The following is a 20,331-nucleotide window of genomic DNA, read 5'->3' as shown; positions in this document are numbered from 1 at the left end:
TGTGTGTGTGTGTGTATCCTTGTGTCAAAATGTTTTCTGAGACTTTTCAGCTGTGGAGACAGCCACTGGGACATTCTCTGTAAATGTGTTTTTTATTTTCCATTTTCATTTTCGTCACATATACAGGGCGGGGCATAACCTTTTCCTAGGGGGTCACAGCAAGATCGACAGCAGTTTACAACTTCCGCGACACCTCATTTTAAAGCCCATAAAAAACTGAATTGAATGAGCTATTAAATGTTAAATTTGCTTTAAGAATGGCTGGAAAATTCGATTCGGAAGAACAAAGGATCATTGACAGAATAAAATGCATTGCCTTTCGAGAGGCTCGCGATGCTGGAGCGACGTTTATCAATCGAAAATGGATTGCAAACAAATTGAAACGTCATCCGGATTGGGTTACTGATAATTGGAACAAAACAGCCCAAGAATGTTTCACAAAATTTGGAGAAGGGCGTCCTCTGCAACTGTCCCAAGAAAGCAAAGCCATCATTGCAACTGGCAGTCGCAAACAACGAAAAGGAAACCGAAAAGTGGCCCAAGAAATCCTTCAAATTCGTGGAAAACGAGTTGATCAAAGGACAATCGGCCGATATCGAGAACGAGAAGGTTTGAAGCCATTCCACGTCATTTGCAAACCATTGAAAACTCAAACACACGTTCAAGATCGGCTTTGGTTGTGCGATTGGTTGTCTGAATGGACCGAGGAAGATTTTCTTCATTTGTCGCCATCTGACGAATTCTTCGTTTATGCCATTCGAAAACCGAATTTCCAGAACGATCGAATTTGGGCTAAAGACGTCGACGACATCGCCAAACATGAACGATATCGACAAATCGTTCGCAATCCGACTTGCATCGGGATTTTCGTCATTTTCACAGCCAAGAAACTGCATTGGGTTTTGAAGGATAAAGGGGAATCCTGGGATGGCAGTTATTTCCGTGAGAAAATTTTATTGGAGAATGTCATTCCATTTCTCAGTGATCCAGACAATGTCTTGGTGGTTGGTGAGGCTGTCTTTCTTCATGACAAAGCTCCTTGCATGCGTGCAAATGCGACTCAGCAATTGTTAAAGGAAAACAATGTCGAATTTTGGGGCAATGACGTCTGGCCGGGAAATTCGCCAGATCTCAATCCGGCAGAGAACATTGGGGCCATAATTAAGGATGAAGTGGAAGCTCTGATGATTCAGAAGCAGGGTCAAAATCGATATTCGGTTGAAACTTTGAGAATGAATTTGGAAACTGTGTTGAAAAATCTGGAAAATCGAACGGAACTGTTTGAAGATTTGTTGTGTTCTTATCCACCTCGTTTGAATGCTGTTCGAAGGGCTAATGGTGGTCATACTGACTATTAAATCGTGTCAATAAACTCAGTTTTTGATGGGCTTTCGAATGGTGTATGAATTATTTGTGTTGTTATTACAAGTGTTGCTGTGACCCCCTAGGAAAAGGTTATGCCCCGCCCTGTATACTGTGCAGAACCGGGGCCATATAACATTAAACAATAAACACAGCCATTCCTCTTGTCAATAATACCCCCCAAAATAGAAACCCAATGTACCTCTTCGACCCTCCATACACCTTTTCTTTCGCCCCCCTCCAACTTTCCCTCTTCCCTCCATCATTCCCCTCTACCCTACTTCCCCTCCACCTCTACCACACCTCTCTCCCAATACACTCCCTCCCTTCCTTCTCACCCTCCCTCCAATCCTCTCTCCCACCCTCTCTACCCCTCTTTCTTCTATCCCTCTACTCCTCCCTTCGGTGTATTTCTACTATCTATTAATATATTCAGCTTGTCCTATTTTAACACTGGAATTAAAGAGCAACAGTATACAAGTGCAATCACGTTACTTTAAAATCTAACACATACTATATATCCCCCCTCCCCCCTAAGACCCCACCTCCCTCCCTCATCGCCTAATCTGTAAAATGGTATGTTTTCAGCTTGAAACCCAAAGAGTAGATAAGAAGTGTAGTCAAATGCATTATTCATGGAAATTACAGGCAAAGGTGATGGCGAAAGGAAACATCATGTGTACATGCGCTCGTTCATTGGGGTCGCACTCCAGAAAAGCCGAACTTCTGGGTTCTATCGCAGATGAGTGCCGAACGATCAGCTGGCCTGCACGCATGCACAGGCTGTTTTTTGGCACTGCCGTGTGCACGAAGAGATTGAGCTCCGGAAAAACCAAACTTCTGGGTTCTGGCGTGCCTTTGCAACCGACAATCAGCTGGCCGGCATGCATGCGCACACTGGTTTTCGACACTGCTGTGCACGTGAAGGACAGATGATCATCACTTGCACCTGTGCGCCAGAAACCTGGAAGCCAGCACTGTCCAAAGACGTCTCCGTGGTCATGTGGCCGGCATGACTAAATGCCACAGGCACAAGGAACACTGTTATCTTCCCACCAAAGGTGGTCCCTATTTTTCTACTTGCATTTTTACGTGCTTTCGAACTGCTAGGTTGGCAAAATCTGGGACAAGTAACGGGAGCTCACTCCATTACACGGTGCTAGGGATTCGAACTGCCGACCTTTCTGATCGACAAGCTCAGCGTCTTAGCCACTGAGCCACCACATCCCTCTATTTTCTTTAAAGCTCTTAAAATAACAGATGGTCTCCAAAACGAGACACAAGCTTGCTCCTTTTGAAGCACCTGCAGCTTTCATGTCCTGGCTAAAACTGACAGTGCTGAGGGCACGGAAAGAAATGCTCAACTACAGTGAATTTCCCCTGGAGTGCATTTATGCTTGCTTAATCATAAGCAAGCTGCTGGAATTCCTGAGTGCTGAGATATCCATGACTTTTAGGGCAGGAGGGAGGATAGCGCTCCGCGTCTCAGCCAAATATATTTGAATCTGCCAAGTTATTTTTTTTTTTCCTGGCTTCCCAGAACAACTGACTAGAATCTGGGCAAAAGTGAAGCATTTGGAATGAAACAATTCTAAACCCTGAAGTTTGTCTTTAGATAACACACACACACACACACACACACACACACACACACACACACACACACACGACAGTGAAAAAGTCCCACGGAAACATCACACACACATGCTCATCAGGACTGTGCTCCGGAAAAGTCATCTGGATTCTAGCACATATGCGCGCCTGCTGATCAGCTGGCTGGCACGCATGAGCAAGCTGGTTTTTGGCAACTGCTGTGCACACGAAGGTATCACGCTCCGGAAAAGCCGAACTTCTGAGTTCTTGCATGCATGCACACCCAACAATCAGCTAGCTGTGGTGTATGCGCACACCGGTTTTCAGCATTGCCACGCACACGAAGGGCAGCTGATCATTGCGCACACATGCATGCCAGAAACGGAAGACAAACAGGCAAGGCTGCGCATGCCAGGTGCCATGGTTCATGTGCCAGTTTGGGCATGCGTGGCATAGGTTCACCATCATGGATATAGGATAACGGCAGTGAAATTATTGTATACCCAAAGATGGAAAGATATGGCAGCGCCTGCAATGGAGAATGTTTGGTTAAGATTATCAGAGCTTGCTGAAATTTAAATTGACCTTCTTAATTGGAGAAAAGATGAAAATATATATACGTAGGACTGGAAGACTTTTGAGGTCCCTTCCAGTGCTATGATTCTATATTCTATCTATGTAGTGTCATTTGTTTGAGAAGTAATCATACTGTTGGCAGTGGTGGGTTGTAAATATTTTTACTACTGGTTCGGGCGCACCCAATGCTTCTGCGCATGTATAGAAATGTCCGGGTGGGTGGGCTGAGCTTCCCGCCGCTGCTACTGCTGGTTCGGCCGAACTGGGATGAACCGGAAGCAACCCACCATGGACTGTATGATGAATGCCCTAAAATCACTTCCACCAAGGATTGAAGCAGCATCAGTGGGAGTTAAATTAAATCCCTAATTGACACACAGAGCTCACTATATGAACAGGGGGATGGACTAGAAGACCTCCAAGGTCCCGTCCAGCTCTTTTCTATTCAAGCTATTTTTGGGGGAAGCAACCTGTTTAAACATTTTAATCCAGACACCAGCATTTGTCTTAATCTTTCTTGCTGGGTTACTAACATAAGAAGAGTTCAACACAGGGAGTCCTCGAGTTACGACCACAATTGAGCCCAACATTTATGTTCCTAAGTAAAACATTTTTTAAGTGAATTTGCCCCATTTTGCAATTTTTCTTGCCGCCGCTGTTAAGTGAATCTTAACAGTTGTTAAGTTAATAACATGGTTGTTAAGTGAATCTGGCTCCCTCCATTGACTTTGCTCGTCAGAAGGTCGAAAAAGTTGATCGCGAGACATTGCAACCGTCATAAGTTTGAACCACTTGCCAAGCATCTGAATTTTGCTCCATGGGGATGCTGCCAAGGTCATAAGTGTGAAAAACGGTCATAAGTCCCTTTTTTCAATGCTGTGGTAACTTTGAACGGTCACTAAATGAACTGTTGTAAGTCAAGGACTACCTGTACCATATCCATTCTAAAAAACTCTTGGAATAAAAATGAGATATGAATACATTTCCATCCGGGGGCAATTTTAGTTTACAAAATGTCCCAAACTGAATTTCCCCACTTCTCTTAAGTAAATCTGGAAAAATACTTGCTTGAAATTCTGGATCATTTCACCTCTCAGTCAATTCTAATAATTTTGAGTCAGATGAGCTCAACATACATGACTTAGGCATACTTTCAACCTTAATTAGCCTAAATACCCAATTAAAACACACTGCACACCCTTAAAATTGAGCATAAAGTGGTACTTAGGCAGCCATTAAGAACAAGTAAATAGAAATAAATATGTTTTTCTTAAAGGTGTCCAATTGTGATTGTAAGTCAAGGACCAACTTTAGTGATGTAGTTTCCAAACAATTACAAAAAAGCATAACACAACTTCTTGGGCATCAATACTGTATTTTTCTGAGTATAAGGCGCACCGGAGTATAAGACGCAACAAGATTTTGAAGAGGCATATTTTTAAAAAAGTTTTTGCACTCTGCAGACCCCCCCCAAAACGACCCTGTTTTTTGTCAAAAAAAGAGGGGCATGCATAGCCTTTAGGAGGATTATAGAGTGCTTCTGGGGGCTGGGGGGGGGGTCAAAAATGAGCAAAAAAACAGCCAATTTTTTGCTCATTTTTGCCCCCCCCCCCCAGCCCCCAGAAGCACTCTGAAAGCCTCCTAAAGGCTATGCCCGGCCATTTTGGTGAAGGGGATAAAGTTTCGGGAGGCAAAAAAAAAAAATTCAGTGTATAAGACGCACCCAGATATTCACCCTCATTTTTGAGGGAAAAAGGTGCGTCTTATACTCTGGAAAATATGGTAACTAAATATTTCTGATACCTGTTGATCAGTTCTGCACATTACCTTGGAGGAATTTTAGTCCATTTCTCAAGACGGCAAGGAAGCAGCATGTAGATTTACCAGGGCCGTAGATATGAATCAGCCCTGAAGAGGGCAATTGCAAAACTTTTTTTCTTTTCTTTCCAAGAAAACTTGGAAGTCAACTTATTTTCCAAAGCACCAGAAGGCATGACAGGAAACTAATCAAGGAGAGGAGCAACCTGGAATTAAGGAGAAACTTCCTAACAGTGAGTCAATCAGTCGACCTGCTTGCCTTCAGAAGCTGTTAAGTGCTTCATCACTGGAGGTTTTTAAGAAGAGAGTGGACAGTCACTTGTCTAAATAGTATAGTGTCTCTGCTTGAACAGGGGACTGGACTAGAAGACCTCCAAGATCCCTTCCAGCTCAATTCTGATTCTACCAAATTCTTAAGATTTAGAATAGGTTCATGTACTTGTATTGTGCCACAGTGGAGTCTGCTGCTTAGTTTTTAATGCACTATGGTTTATAAAACAAAACAAAACATGGTTTATGAGTTAGCACAAGGGTCAAGAACCTGCAACCTTTGGAGTCACTTGCAGTTTTTTTCTGAAAAAATGTCTTCTACAAACAGAAACTTGTGAAACCGAAAGCTGGTTTCCTTCATTTTGAAGTACAAAACGCATGTAAACTTTGTGTCTCAATGTAGAATGATCTAATAGTAAAAACAGCCAGCCCAGCATTGTTTTACCACATGATCCCAACTACTTTGTGGCTCTTAATACTCACAAGTGTTAAATGCAACTCTTACTTACCAAAATATTTCCCACTCCTGTGTTGGTTTAAACAGAATTCGAAATGTACCTAAGCTCTTATGAAAGCCTTGCGAGAGAGAACAGGGTCAGGGCTAAAAAAATCACATTTGCAGCACATAAACCACATCGACAAAGAAATCCATCAGCACTACAACCACAAAGTCTGGAACATGTAAACTGCCCCCCCCTTTTTTTTGTTCATTCTGTTCCTTGGTGTTTCCAAAAAGAGCAGCTCCAGGCATCCTAATATTCACCTGATTTAAAGTATGATCAAGTTAATCCAGCCCGATGTAGGCTAAACCTGGATATAATCATACGTTGTGCCATGGCTGATGTTCGCTTGCTGAAGACAGAGCTACTGAAAGGCAGGTAACAGGCCCTTGACGGATTATTTCCTTAAGATGGGAAGAGTTTTTGGGAAAAGAACCTCCTAACAAATAATGAACTACAACATAGCAATAGCAATAGCAGTTAGACTTATATACCGCTTCACAGGGCTTTCAGCCCTCTCTAAGCGGTTTAGAGAGTCAGCATATCGCCCCCAACAATCTGGGTCCTCATTTTACCCACCTCGGAAGGATGGAAGGCTGAGTCAACCTTGAGCCGGTGAGATTAGAACCGCTGAACTGCAGATAACAGTCAGCTGAAGTGGCCTGCAGTACTGCACCCTAACCACTGCGCCACCTCGGCTCTTCATGAGTTGGAATTAGCAGTAATAGTAAAAGCAAGGACATTCTGCTTGTCAAAGTACAACTTATCAGCAGTCAATAAAATGTCTCTTATTACGGGAAAACTGCAATTTCAAAGGATATCTTAAAACATGGGTGTCAAACTTGCCGCGTCTTGACACCTTGACTTCTTTCCCCTTCGGAGGGCTGTGGTGGGAGTGGCCTGCGTGTGACACATTTGGCTGCCAGTCTGACACCCCTCCGGAGCAGTGATGGGTTTCAATTTATTTTACTACTGGGTTGCTTGTGCGTGCATGCGCAGAAGCATCCGGGCGGGTGAGGGAAGCCTCCCACTGCCACCACTACCAGATTGCCTGACCCGGGACGAACCGGCAGAAACCCACCTCTGCTACAGAGTCTCTGTAAACTTGTCAATGTGACATCTGGAGCAGGGGTGAAATCAACTTACCTTCGCTACTGGTTCGTAAATGTGAATGGATACGCTACCTCCGCGCCTGTGCAGGACCTTCTGCGCATGCGCAGAGCATAAAAAAATGGGACGCAAAGTCTTTCCTCTCCCACAGTCTTTCACGATAGCTCACAATTACCGACCTTTTCGACGTTTGCAGTTGGCTACACTGATATCTTTCAGATGCCCCAATATTTGACAAGAATGCAGGAATGATCTAATTGTCTCCTGCAAACACCCCTCTCCATTCACTCCTCTTTTATTTCCTATGGAAGGAGCCATTTACCATCCACCTGTGACCTTACTCCCAAGTCGACCCCTCTTCTTTAGCTGTTCCCTTCCTCTGGCAACTCTTCACATTTCTGGGTGGGTGACCGGAGCCCGCTACTGAGCCGGGATGAGGGTAAGTGCAAAGGTAAGTGGAACAGCGAGGGTGGGAGAAATCCGTTGTGTCACATGATTTAGATTAGCTAGAAAGCAGGAAATCCAATGATTCTAGCTAACATAAACTGCGTGTCACAGCCGATCGTCGAAAATATCAGTTTGCCTGAAACAGTAGCATTTTTTACTACCAGTTCAGGCAACCGGTAGCAATTTTAATACCGGTTCGAGCAAACCGGTCCAAACCAAATAGCATTTCACCCCTGATCTGGAGTACTTCTGTATCAATACAGAAGTGAAGTCACCACCAAAAAGGCCTCTCCAACCTATCCGACTGCAAGCAAGGCATGGGAAGGTAGCTCCCCATTGAGCACCTTAAGAGTTGTTGAACCAACATTGTATAAATCAGTATTTCTCAGGGCTTGAAGATGGGTGGACTTCAACTATCAAAATTCTCCATGAGCGGGTGGGGAATTCTGGGAGTTGAAGTCCACACATCTTCAAGTTGCTGAGGTGGCGAGATACTGGCATAGATAATGGTGATATTATGAATATATGTATTTAAGCCATTGAATGCAAATGAAATAGCTTGCATTTATTTAGATATACCGGCTGCCAAATGAAAAGACTATAGGTGGCTTGCAGAGTCTAAATAGCATAGTAAATACAATATAATCTTATATTTTTCCCCCAAGTATTAGTTCTTTTTTTCCCCCGTTTACCAAAAGGAGTGTTTATTCTCAAAACCCGGTAGAATTATATTTGAGGGACAGAGAGAGTGTGAGTGTTAAGATTCTCTCTTTGATTGACTTACATTGATTAACCCAATTTAATCAGGTTGACCTCATCATCTGCAAGCAAGTCTAGCTTTTATAATGGGACTTCTGCCTTAATAAACCGGTTTAAGAGTGCAAGGTTTGGCTACCATCTCCTGCTCTAGAGATTTATCTATTTACTTAATTCCAACAAATCCTAGCAGAGTTTCAGCAAGTACTAACTTAAGTTAAATAGTATTGTATAATTTTTATACTTATCCTTTTATACTCATCTGTCCAAAGTTTTATAGCATTTAGATCAGTGGTAGTCAACCTGGTCCCTACTGCCCACTAGTGGGCGTTCCAGCTTTCATGGTGGGATGGTAGGGGTTTGCTGTAACTCTGCTTTATAAATTTTATAAAGTAAAGTTACTTCCCTACTTTATAAATCACCATTACTGTGGAACCGGTGGGCGGTTAGAAATTTTTACTACTAACAGAGATACAAAAGTGGATGGTAGTTATAAAAAGGTTGACTACCCCTGATTTAGATTATATAGGTAAAGGTTCCCCCGCACATGCGTGCTAGTCATTCCCAACTCTAGAGGGCGGTGCTCGTTCCATTTCTAAGCCCAAGAGCCAGCGCTGTCTGAAGACGTCTCCGTGGTCATGTGGCCGACAAAGGCGCACAGAACGCTGTTACCTTCCCACCAAAGGTGGCTCCTATTTTTCTACTTGCATTTTTTATATGCTTTCGAACTACTAAGTTGGCAGAAGGGACAATTAACAGGAGTTCACTCCGTTACGCGAGGATTCAAACCACTGAACTGCTGACCTTCTGATCAACAACCTCAGCATCTTAGCCCCTGAGCCACTGCATCCCTTAGATTATATACTAATTGTAATTTTATAGGATCTTCCCACATTTTAATTCCTGAATGCTGTAATTTTATGTTTATAATTTTAACTCTACCTTCTTTAATTCTATCAACGTGATTTATTATAAAACCACTCTGGAGGGTGCACCAACTTGCAGAGATTGAAAAGACTACTAGGAAAATAAGCAGTAAAATGTTTCAAACCAACAAGAAAATAAGTCGAGTTGCTGTGACTCAATTTCCAGGTAACTCTACCTGGATGACTTAGAATCTTCATCAGCATGATTGTTATATATGTTTATATTTCTACTTCTTAAAGGAATAATTGTGTTATTCTATGTTGTTCTATGACCAAAATGCAATTAAGTGATTAATGTTTACTTAATTTATATAGCTGCCCCTCTCACACCCATCACATCCAGGCACTTTACCATAAAAAAAGGAGTAAAATAATACAATAGAATAGAGTACAGGTAGTCCTCAAGTTACGACCATAATTGAACCCAAAATGTATGTTGTTAAGTAAGACATTTAAGTGAGTTCTGCCCCATGTTGCAACCTTTCGTTAAATAAATCATTGAAGTGAAGTTAGTAACATGATTGTTAAGGGAATCTGATATACCCATTGACATTGCTCACCCATTTTGTGTCATAAGGGCACAAAAGTTGATCACATGACCCCAGGACATTGAGACCGCCATAAGAGTCAGCTCCAAACTGTCTGAATTTTGATAGCTTTACCATGGAGATGGTGGCAATGGTCATAAATGTGAAAAGTGACCTTAAGTCACTTTTTTCAGATGTAACTTTGTTGTAACTTCGAATGGACATTAAATGAACTGTTATAAGTCATGGGCTACCTATAATTTATTTAGCCAAGTGTGATTAGACACATTAGGAATTTATCTCTGGTGCAGAAGCTCTCAGTGTACAGGCAAAACAACAGAATAATAAATAATTATTTAGTATTAATATATATTAATATAATATAATAATGCCTATAAGAGGGGGTAGCAAAGAAGATGAGGATAATACAGATAGTCCTTGACTTATGACCACAATTGAGGCCACAATTTATGATGGTAAGTGAAACATTTGTTAAGCGGATTTTGCCCCATTTTACCACCTTTCTTGCCCCAGTTATTAAGTCAATCATTACAATTGTTAAGAGCCAAGGTGGCGCAGTGGTTAAATGCAGCACTGCAGGCTACTTCAGCTGACTGCTAGTTCAGCAGTTCAGCGGTTCAAATCTCACCGGCTCAGGGTTGACTCAGCCTTCCATCTTTCCGAGGTGGGTAAAATGAGGACCCGGATTGTTGTTGGGGGCAATATGCTGACTATGTAAACCGCTTAGAGAGGGCTGAAAGCCCTATGAAGCGGTATATAAGTCTAACTGCTATTGCTATAGCGACACAGTTGTTAAGTGAATCTGGTTTCCCCATTGACTTTCCTTGTCAGAAGGCTGCAAAAGCTGATCACATGACCCCGGGACAATGCAACCGTTGTAAGTACGAGTCAGTTGCCAAGTGTCCGAATTTTGATCACGTGGCCATGGGGATGCTGAAAAGGTCCTAAGTGTGAAAAAGGGTCATAAGTCACTTTTTTCCGTGCTGTTGTAACTTTGCACGGCCACTACATGGAGTGTTGTAAACCGAGGACTACCTGAAACAGAAGAACGTAAAAATAATACAGTACAAAAAGCAAATAAACACAGCAGCGGGGTATCAGAAAGAAACTATGGAAAACAGGTTTCCACCCAAGGGACAAAAAATGAATCCTGCTGATCAGGATGGGTGCCGCAGCTCCCAGAAGCGGGGACAAGGGTGTCCCAAGGCTCAGAAGGGTGTTAGCAGTGCCTCACAATGGGTAGACTTTGGGGGTCCTCACCCCAAATTCACCCCCAGGCTGTGAGGCAGCCCAGTGGAACCAAACCAGCCTCCTTTCCAAACGTAGGACTGGAATGTCGCCACTTTGAATGGGTGACATCTTTCCCCACAGGGAGACAGACAACTCTGGCTCGCCCGTCTTTAACAGAATAACTTGAGTTGGAAGGGACCTTGGAGGTCGTCTAGTCCAACCCCTTGCTCAGGCAGGAAACCCTATGCCATTTCAAGCAATCTCTTCTTAGGAAGCTCCAGTATTGGAGTCTTTACAACTTCTGTTATTCCACTGATTGTATGTTCTCACTGTCAGGGGATTTCTCCTTAGTTCTAAGTTGCTTCTCTCCTTGATTAGTTTCCATCCATTGCTTCTTGTCCTGCCCTCTGGTGCTTTGGAGAATAATTTAGACTATAGAATAACAGAGTTGGAAGGGACCTTGGAGGTCTTCTAGTCCAACCCCCTGCTTAGGCAGAAAACTCTACACCACATTTGACCCCCACTTCTCTGCGGCAGCCTCTATAATATTGGAAGACTACTATCAAGTCACCCCTAGCCCTCCTTTTTAAAGCCTTGATTGGTTTGCCTTCAGGGAGCCTTTGAAAACTTGGGGAGACCCCCTGAGCATCTCATCCTTGAAAAGACCCTGCTCGGTCTTCAACCTACTCGGCTGAAAACAGGCCTCGCCAGCTCCCCATTTACTTTCTCCTCAAAGGCCCCAAAACAGGGAGCGAGCCAGGCCTTTTCCAGTGTACTTATTTTTATTTATTTATTTAGTCAAGCATGAATTAGATAACAGATATACATATAAACATGATTATGAATACGAATCCAAGGGGATATTAGGACAGAGATGGTAGGCACATTGGTGCGCTTATGCACGCCCCGCACAGACCTCTTAGGAATGGGGTGAGGTCCACGGTAGACAGTTTAAGGTTGAAGCTGTGAGGGTTTGAGGATGTAACAACAGAGTCAGGTAGTGCATTCCAGGCATTGACCACTCTGTTGCTGAAGTCGTATTTTCTGCAATCAAGTTTACCTTAAGTTTGCACCTATTGTGAGCTCTGTGTTGTTGGGGTTGAAGTACTCATTGACAGGTAGGACATTGTAGCAGATAATTTTATGTACTACGCTTAGGTCGGATCTAAATTCTAAGTGTCCAAGCCAGGGGTGGGTTTCAACTGGTTCGCGGCGGTCCCTGCAAACCGGTTGGTCGGCGAACCCGGAAGTAAGTAACTTCCGGGAACGGCGAAGGGCCCACCCGCGCGCCCGCACTCCTTACCCAGTTTTGACGAGTTCTGTGCTTCCACGCATGCACAGGACGCATACAGCGCCTGCACGATCCTCCAGGAGCATCTGGAGCATCGCACAGACGCTAGTATGCATGCGTGCACTACGCACGCGCATGCACGCGTGCGCGAGGACGCCGCCGGCCCCGTTCCAACCAAACCAGTTGGAACGGGGCGAGAAACCCACCCCTGGTCCAAGCCCAAAATTTCAAGCCTGGTGGCATAAGGGATACTGTTGCCAGCAGAGGAGCGAAGGACTCTTCTCATGAAGTATCTCTGGATTCGCTCAATTGTATCAATGTGCGAGATGCAGTGCGGCTTCCAGACAGACCAGCTGTATTCGAAAATTGGTCTAGCAAAGGTTTTGTTCGCCCTAGTTTGCAGTTCGATATTAACGGAGAAGAAGCTAGGGATGAGCAACCCCCTCTAATATTGGAAGACTACTATCACCTCACCCCTAGTCCTTCTTTTAAAGCCTTGATTGCTTTGCCTTCTTTGCCTTAAAAGAGCCAAGGTGGCGCAGTGGTTAGAGTGCAGTACTGCAGGCCACTTCAGCTGACTGCTATCTGACAGGTCAGCGGTTCAAATCTCACCGGCTCAAGGTTGACTCAGCCTTCCATCCTTCCGAGGTGGGTGAAATGAGGACCCAGACTGTGGGGGCGATATGCTGACTCTGTAAACCGCTTAGAGAGGGCTGGAAGCCCTCTGAAGCGGTATATAAGTCTACTGCTATTGCTATTGCTATTGCAGTACTGCAGGCCACTTCAGCTGACTGCTATCTGACAGGTCAGCGGTTCAAATCTCACCGGCTCAAGGTTGACTCAGCCTTCCATCCTTCCGAGGTGGGTGAAATGAGGCCCCAGACTGTGGGGGCGATATGCTGACTCTGTAAACCGCTTAGAGAGGGCTGAAAGCCCTATGAAGCGGTATATAAGTCTAACTGCTAACTGCTATTGCTATTCAGGGAGCCTTGGAAAGCTTGGGGAGACCCCCTGAGCGTCTCATCCTTGGGAAGCCCCCCCCCCCGCTCCTCACCCTACTCGGCTGAAAACAAGCCTCCCCGGCACCCCGTCCTCCAAGACACCAAAACGGGGAGCCCAATGCTGGTCCTTTTCCTTAGAGAAATGGGGCTCTTCTCTTTATAGCAATGTTAGACTTATATACCGCTTCATAGGGCTTTCAGCCCTCTCTAAGGGGTTTACAGAGTCAGCCTATGGCCCCCAACAACAATCTGGGTCCTCATTTTATCCACCTCGGAAGGATGGAAGGCTGAGTCAACCCTGAGCCGGTGAGATTTGAACCGCTGAACTGCAGCTAACAGTCAGCTGAAGTACTGCACTCTAACCACTGCGCCACCTCGGCTCTGCTCCCCCCCGCAGTCCCACTCCCTCAGTCCGAGCCCCGGATAAGGACAGGCGGGCAGGCGCGCCCCCCTTCCCCAGGACAGCGCTGGGCTTACCTATGGAGATCTCCTGCGCGAAGGCGAGCGAGATGAGGAGCAGCGGCAGCCCGACGGCGATGCAGGTGACCAGCTTGTCGAGGGCCAGCTCCAGCCGCAGCCCCTTGTACCGGCTCTCCGACGGCTCCTTCAGCAAGAAGTCCGAGAAGACGTACTCGGTGGCGATGTGCGCGATGGCCATGGTCGCGGCGGCGAGGACTTAGGCTACCAAAAACACCACAGGTACCTCAAGCGCGCGCAAGCCCGGCCCGCTCCTCCGCCCCGCTTCAGCCGGGCAGCATCTCTAATTTCAGCCGCCGCCGCCGCCTCCTCCTCCTCGTCGTCGTCGTCCCCGGCACTTGGCCAGGGGTGTCTGGCCGCTGCAACGGCGTTCCCCCGCCCTTCAGAGAAAGCCCGGCCGGGAGGGGAGAGGAGAGGCGAGGCGACCCGACCAGCCTTTGTTTGGCGCCCTCTCCGAAGGCAGCCGAGCATTGGCGGGGAGGGAGACAGAGAGAGAGAGACACCCCGCGCCGCCTCCTCCTCCTCCGACTCCCCGCCGGCCTTTTGTCAAGGGGAGGCGGGGCCAGACGAGCTAGAGGGCGGGGCCGAGTGAGGGGGGGTGTTCCGGGAATCCGAGGGCGGGGAAGGGGAACCCGGGACCTGAGTACTGGCGGAGGGGGGGAAGCCCCGGCCTCGGAGAGAGCAGCAGGTGGTTCATCGGACTTCATCCAAGGGAGGCTCCTTAAGCCAGTGTTTCCCAACCTTAGCAACTTGAAGATGTCTGGACTTCAACTCCCAGAATTCCCCAGCCAGCGAATGCTGGCTGGGGAATTCTGGGAGTTGAAGTCCAGACATCTTCAAGTTGCTAGGGTTGAGAAACACTGCCTTAAGCTATCTCGGCCTCGGGGGTGGTGGTGGAGGGGCTTGGCGGGATATCTGCAAGCAGCTGCGGATTGGCGTTCGCCGAGCGGCTTGCAACTGCGCGGGACGGTTGTGTGTGTGTGTGTGTGAGAGAGAGAGAGAGAGAGAGGAGAGAGAGGAGAGAGAGGAAGGATACTAAGGAGACATTCCCTGACAGTGGGGACAATTAATCAGTGGAACAACCTGCTTCCAGAAGCTGATGGTGCTCCAACAGTGGAGGTTTTTAAGAACAGACTGGACGGCCACCTGTCTGAAATGGTATAGGGTCTCCTGCTTTAGCAGGGGGCTGGACTAGAAGCCCTCCAAGGTCCCTTCCAGCTCTATCCTGATTGACAACTTGGGTGGACTCCACAGTCTGAATGGGCTGTGTGTTTCCTCCAGTAGAGGTAGTAAAACAGTTCCAAGGCACCAGAAGGCAGGGCAAGAAACAAGGGATGGGAAATAATCAAGGAGAGAAGCAACATGGAACTGAGGAGAAATTTCCTAATAAGTGAGGACCATTCATCAATGGAACGGCTTGCCTCCAGAAGTTGTGGATGCTCCATCACCCGGAGGTTTTTAAGGGGAAAAAAACTGGGCAGCCACCTGTCTTGAAATGGTTGGATTAGAAGACCTCCAAGGTCCCTTCCAGCTGGATTCTGATCAAAAATATGTGGGCGTAGGAATAAAATAACTGAGAATCAAACTTCTTCGAAGGAGGCCTTATTATTGTCGTGACCCGTCAAAACCGCGGTCCACAAAAGCGCGCTCGACGAAAGCGTGTACGTGACGTCATCACAGCGCGATGAAAAAAATTAAAAATTGAAATAAAAATAAAATTAAAGCAAGCCGATTCACATAAAGGTAAGGGTTAGGGTTAGGGTTAGGGTTAGGTTAAGGGTTAGGGTTAGGTTTAGAGCGTTAGGGTTACGTTTAGTGTTAGGTTAAGGGTTAGCGTTAGGTTTAGCGTAAGGTTAAGGGTTAGGTTAAGGGTTAGGTTAAGGGTTAGGGTTAGGGTTAGGTTTGGGTGGGTTAGGGTAAGGTTTTCGCTTTAATTTTACATTTATCGATCACAGCGCGATGTTTTCGTTGCGCTGTGATGACGTCACGTACGCGCTTTCGTCGAGCGCGCTTTTGTCTACCGCGGTATTGTGGTGGAACCATTATTGTAGGAACTCCAACTGGAGGCTTTTAAGAAGAGACTGGACAGCCACCTGTCTGAAATGGTAAATAGGGTCACTTGCTTGAGCAGATGGTTGGACTAGAAGACCTCCAAGGTCCCTTGCAGCTCTATTATTGAATTATGAATTGGATTGAATTCTTTATTGGCCAAGTTTGATTGTACACACAAGGAATTTGCCTTTGGTGCATAGGCTCTTAGTGTACATAAACAAAAATAAAATAGAATACATTCATCAAGAATCATAAGATACAACACAGTGATAGTCATAGGTTACTAATAAGCAATCAAATTATACTAGGAAACAAAACAGTATAACTTTTAAAGATACAAGCAACATGGTTATAGTCGTAAGTGGGAAGAGATAGGTACTAGGAAGGATGAGAAGAATAATAGTAATACAGTCTTAGTAGATAATTTGACAGTGTTGTGGAATTAGTTGTTTAGCAGAGTGATGGCATTAGGGGGAAAACTGTCCTTGTGTCTAGTTTTTCTGGTGTGCAGTGCCCTATAGCGTCGTTTTGAGGGTTGGAGTTGAAACAATTTATGTCCAGGATGTGAGGGGTCTGTAGATATTTTCACAGCCCTCTTTTTGACTCGTGCAATGTACAGGTCCTCAATGGAAGGCAGGTTGGCATCAATTGTTTTTTCTGCAGTTCTGATTATCCTCCGAAGTCTGTGTCTGTCTTGTTGGGTTGCAGAGCCAAACCAGACAGTTATAGAGGTGCAGACGACAGACTCAATAACTCCTCTGTAGAACAGAATCAGCAGCTCTTTGGGCTGTTTTGAACTTTTTGGGCAGTTTGAACAGTTTGAGTTGTGTCCCACTTTATGGCATTGTGTGCCACAGCTGTTAAATGAATCACTGCAGTTGTTAAGTGACTTGTGTGGTTGTTAAAGGAATCTGGCTTCCCCCCTTGAATTTGCTTGTTGGAAGCCAGCTGGAGAAGTTGCAAAAGGTGATCCCGTGACCTGGGTCCCTGCAAATGTCTTCAATGCATGCCAGTTGTCAAGTGACTGAATTTTGACCACGTGACTGTGGGGATGCTTGCAACAGTTGTAATTGTGAAAAATGATCCTAAGTCTCTTGTTTCAGAGTAATTTCAAACAACCACTAAACAAATGCTTGTAAGTCACGAACTACTTGGGGGTAAGAGAGAGTGGGAAGGCATTTGCCTGACATGCGTTGTTGCGTTACTGCAGCATCTAGGTGAACTAGGCAGAATAGAATTGGTTGGATGGGAGACCACCAGGAAATCTCAGGACAGTAAGTTAGATGGAGAATTTAAAAAAAAATCCTAGAGGAAAAAGCAAGCTACTTAGATATTGGTCTGGCTAAGAAAATTGCCAAAACCTATCCATTTGGTCATGAGTAACTTAGTTTAGTAGCCATTACCTTTTTTGTGTGGTTCAGTGCACACCCCATTGATTGGCTTCGTTTGTGGTTCAGTTCAGCTTGGGCAAAGCCAGGAAATGGGTTAATTCAATATCCCAATGTCAGAAGACATTTGTGTTTCTAAAGCATGGCTGCAAAACACATTTGCCCTAAGACTCTTCAATCCAGAATATATTGGTGACTATATTAGTAAATATAGTATGTTTATTAATGTTGATATGTTGAATTGTTTTGCCTTGATTTCATTTTTAAAAGATTTCTAGTCATTTCCCCCCTAGATCTTCAAATTAATAGCAATAGCACTTTGATTTATATACTACTTTACAGTGCTTTTACAGTCCTCTCCAAGTGGTTTACAGAATCAGTCTATTGCTCCCAACAATCTGGGTCCTCATTTTACTGACTTCGGAAGGATAGACGGCTAAGTCAATCTTGAGCCGATCAGAATTGAACTCCAGGCTGTGGGCAGAGTTTGCCTGCAATACTGCATTCTAACCACTGTGCATTCCAAGCAATGTAAAGTTTACTTAAAATATTTTTCCCCCTTTGGTCACTTGGTTATCCCATTTTTACTTCTCTTTTAGATGGTTGACATTTTGCTGGTCTTGAGTGCCCTCTGTAATGCAAACACACTCCAAGGATGAAGCATAAATGTTTATATTAACAAACCAATAGCGCTATATTATGCAGCCAGGTAACACAGCAAAAAGTATTAAGCAATATGTAGTAGGTTAATAACCACAGTAATTACAGGAAATGCAGACTGAAACGTAATTCAAAGTATAATGCTTATAGTTTAAAATACATTAAATTGCTTGAAGAGACTATTTGAAGATGCAGTATAAAAAAATTATCTGATGCCTTATGAATATTTTCCTCTCTTCCTGAAAGTAAAATGAAGGCCATGTGCCTGAGTTCAACTTTTCAAACCCTGGCTGCAATGGTTTGGTTTTAGTATAGCCCCCTTATTTCAACTTTAGATGAAATTAGTTTAACTAGCCCTTGTTTGAGCCTATTTGCTCTTATCCATGATCTCAAGGCTTAATTTAGCCATAATTTGTTTTGAGCCATGGTCTGTTAAGTAAGAACTAATTGGTTCACAGATAAAGCTGATTGCTGAATCATATTATAAACTATGAATTGCCAACTAACCATCGTGTGATGCTTAAATTTAACCAAAGTCTGAACTGGAACAACTGGATATAATTAAAAGATCACAACAGGCTCAGCAGTTTGTAAACCTTATTCATATTTCTAATCAAGGCAGCTAAAGCTGCATAGAGAATTACTCCTGTGTTTGCACAACATGTAAAGGCAACATCAAACAAAGTAAATTATGGCTTAAGATGAAGCATGAACCAAAATTTATATTGCCAAAAGCTTTTAGATGCAAATATTGAATTAAACCCAACCTTTTCCGGAATAGACCTTTGGATTTGGCCTACTACCCATCCATATTTCCCAATAGATGCAAGGGAATTAATAAGGATAATTAATAATAATACGGCAAAGTTTCAATTTGGAGATTAAATTTGAAGCTGATTCAGCCAAATCTTTGAATCTATGTCTACTTCTGAAATGGAGCAGGAAACAGCATTGAAGTGGTAAACGAAATAATGAAGTGGGCCAGGAAATAGCATTGAAGTTGTTTCTGAAATATTAGAAAAATCAAGTTGGCCTAATTTTCCAAATTTTTGAGTTAACAATTGGTTCAAATTAGTTTCTTAGTCTGCAGTTGATTCAAGCGGGTTTTTTTTTAATTAATCACTTTTAAATTTTAACATTAAAATTCTATAGACAGCTGCTTTTATCACATTTGATAATTTTTGGTACTATATTTGATTATTATAACATTTTAGAACTCTGGGAGACTTTTATGGCTGAAAATAATGCATGGTTTAGAACAATATACATTGTAATGATAATAGTTTTCAGTGCTATGATAATATGTTGCACTAATAGTTATAAATTGATTCCAAATCTTGTAACAACAAACATAGTTCTTTATATCGTTATATTTTAACAGCTCTTATGATGAGGAGGCAGGGCAACCCATAGTGTTTCATGCCATTTTTATAGCTGCCCATGTCAACCTCATTAACTGGTTACTAAACTTGAGCAGGGGATGGACTAGAAGACTTCCAAGGTAACTTCCAACTCTGTTATTACAAAATAATAAAGATTTTTTTTGTTGGAGGGAGGTCCAAAACTGGGTTTTTTTGGTGGGAGTTTTATCCAGAACTTTCTATGGTAACCAATAAATAATTCTGACTTTTTAATTTTTTTTTTATTTTTTGAATAGACACAAACAAACAAGACACAACGAACACCATAAAAACATATTCCATTACAAATTATAAAAAGTGTGTCAATTGATTACAAAGAACGTTCGTGCATCCCTTCCACAGTCATCACCTATAATCCATATCACATATATTTTACATCAAATATATTTATATATATTACTATCATCTTACCTCATCCTTCATATGACTATAGTTGTTTTAACATCCCTTTATAACAAATATTCCAAAATTCAAAGCAAAACCACATAATGGCATTCCATTGTCTATTTTCAATATCATCCAACAACGTTCTATCTTTGTGAAATGTTCTAAATAAAAATCAATTATGTTTGATAACAAAGTTTTTAAACCTCCTTTCTTAATCACTGTTTACAATTTATATCCAATTTCAATATTATAGGCTTACATACATAACTAAGTTTGAACCAATATATATGTATACATTATATCATTATCAATTATTTATCTAACTATATCCATGATCAATCCAATTTCAATATTATAGGCTTTCATACATAACAAAATTTCTAAACTTCCTTTCATGGTCACCATTTAAAAATTTATACCAAATTTTCTCTTGTCAAACCAATACATACTGTATGTATACATTATATCATTACCAATTATCTATCTAGCTATATCCATTATCACTTCATTTTTAATAT

General features: G+C 43.4%; 1 protein-coding gene across 1 annotated transcript in view; it reads right to left on the bottom strand.

Moving 5' to 3' along the window:
* PANX1 (pannexin 1) overlaps positions 1-14,391 on the bottom strand; it is a 35,400-nt gene extending 21,009 nt beyond the window's left edge. Inside the window, exon 1 of the mRNA XM_087721104.1 lies at positions 13,906-14,391. Within this exon, the coding sequence (XP_087577230.1) occupies positions 13,906-14,086 (181 nt within the window). The 5' untranslated portion in view covers positions 14,087-14,391. The remainder of the gene's footprint in view (positions 1-13,905) is intronic.
* Between the last annotated feature and the right edge of the window lie 5,940 nt (positions 14,392-20,331).

Source organism: Thamnophis sirtalis, unplaced genomic scaffold (genome assembly GCF_051295495.1).
Source record: "Thamnophis sirtalis isolate CommonGarterSnake01/CBP01778 unplaced genomic scaffold, rThaSir2_p1.2 scaffold_8, whole genome shotgun sequence".
Lineage (NCBI taxonomy): Eukaryota > Metazoa > Chordata > Lepidosauria > Squamata > Natricidae > Thamnophis > Thamnophis sirtalis.
The sequence above is the reverse complement of the archived record's forward strand: the minus strand, read 5'-3'. Positions and strand labels throughout refer to the sequence as shown.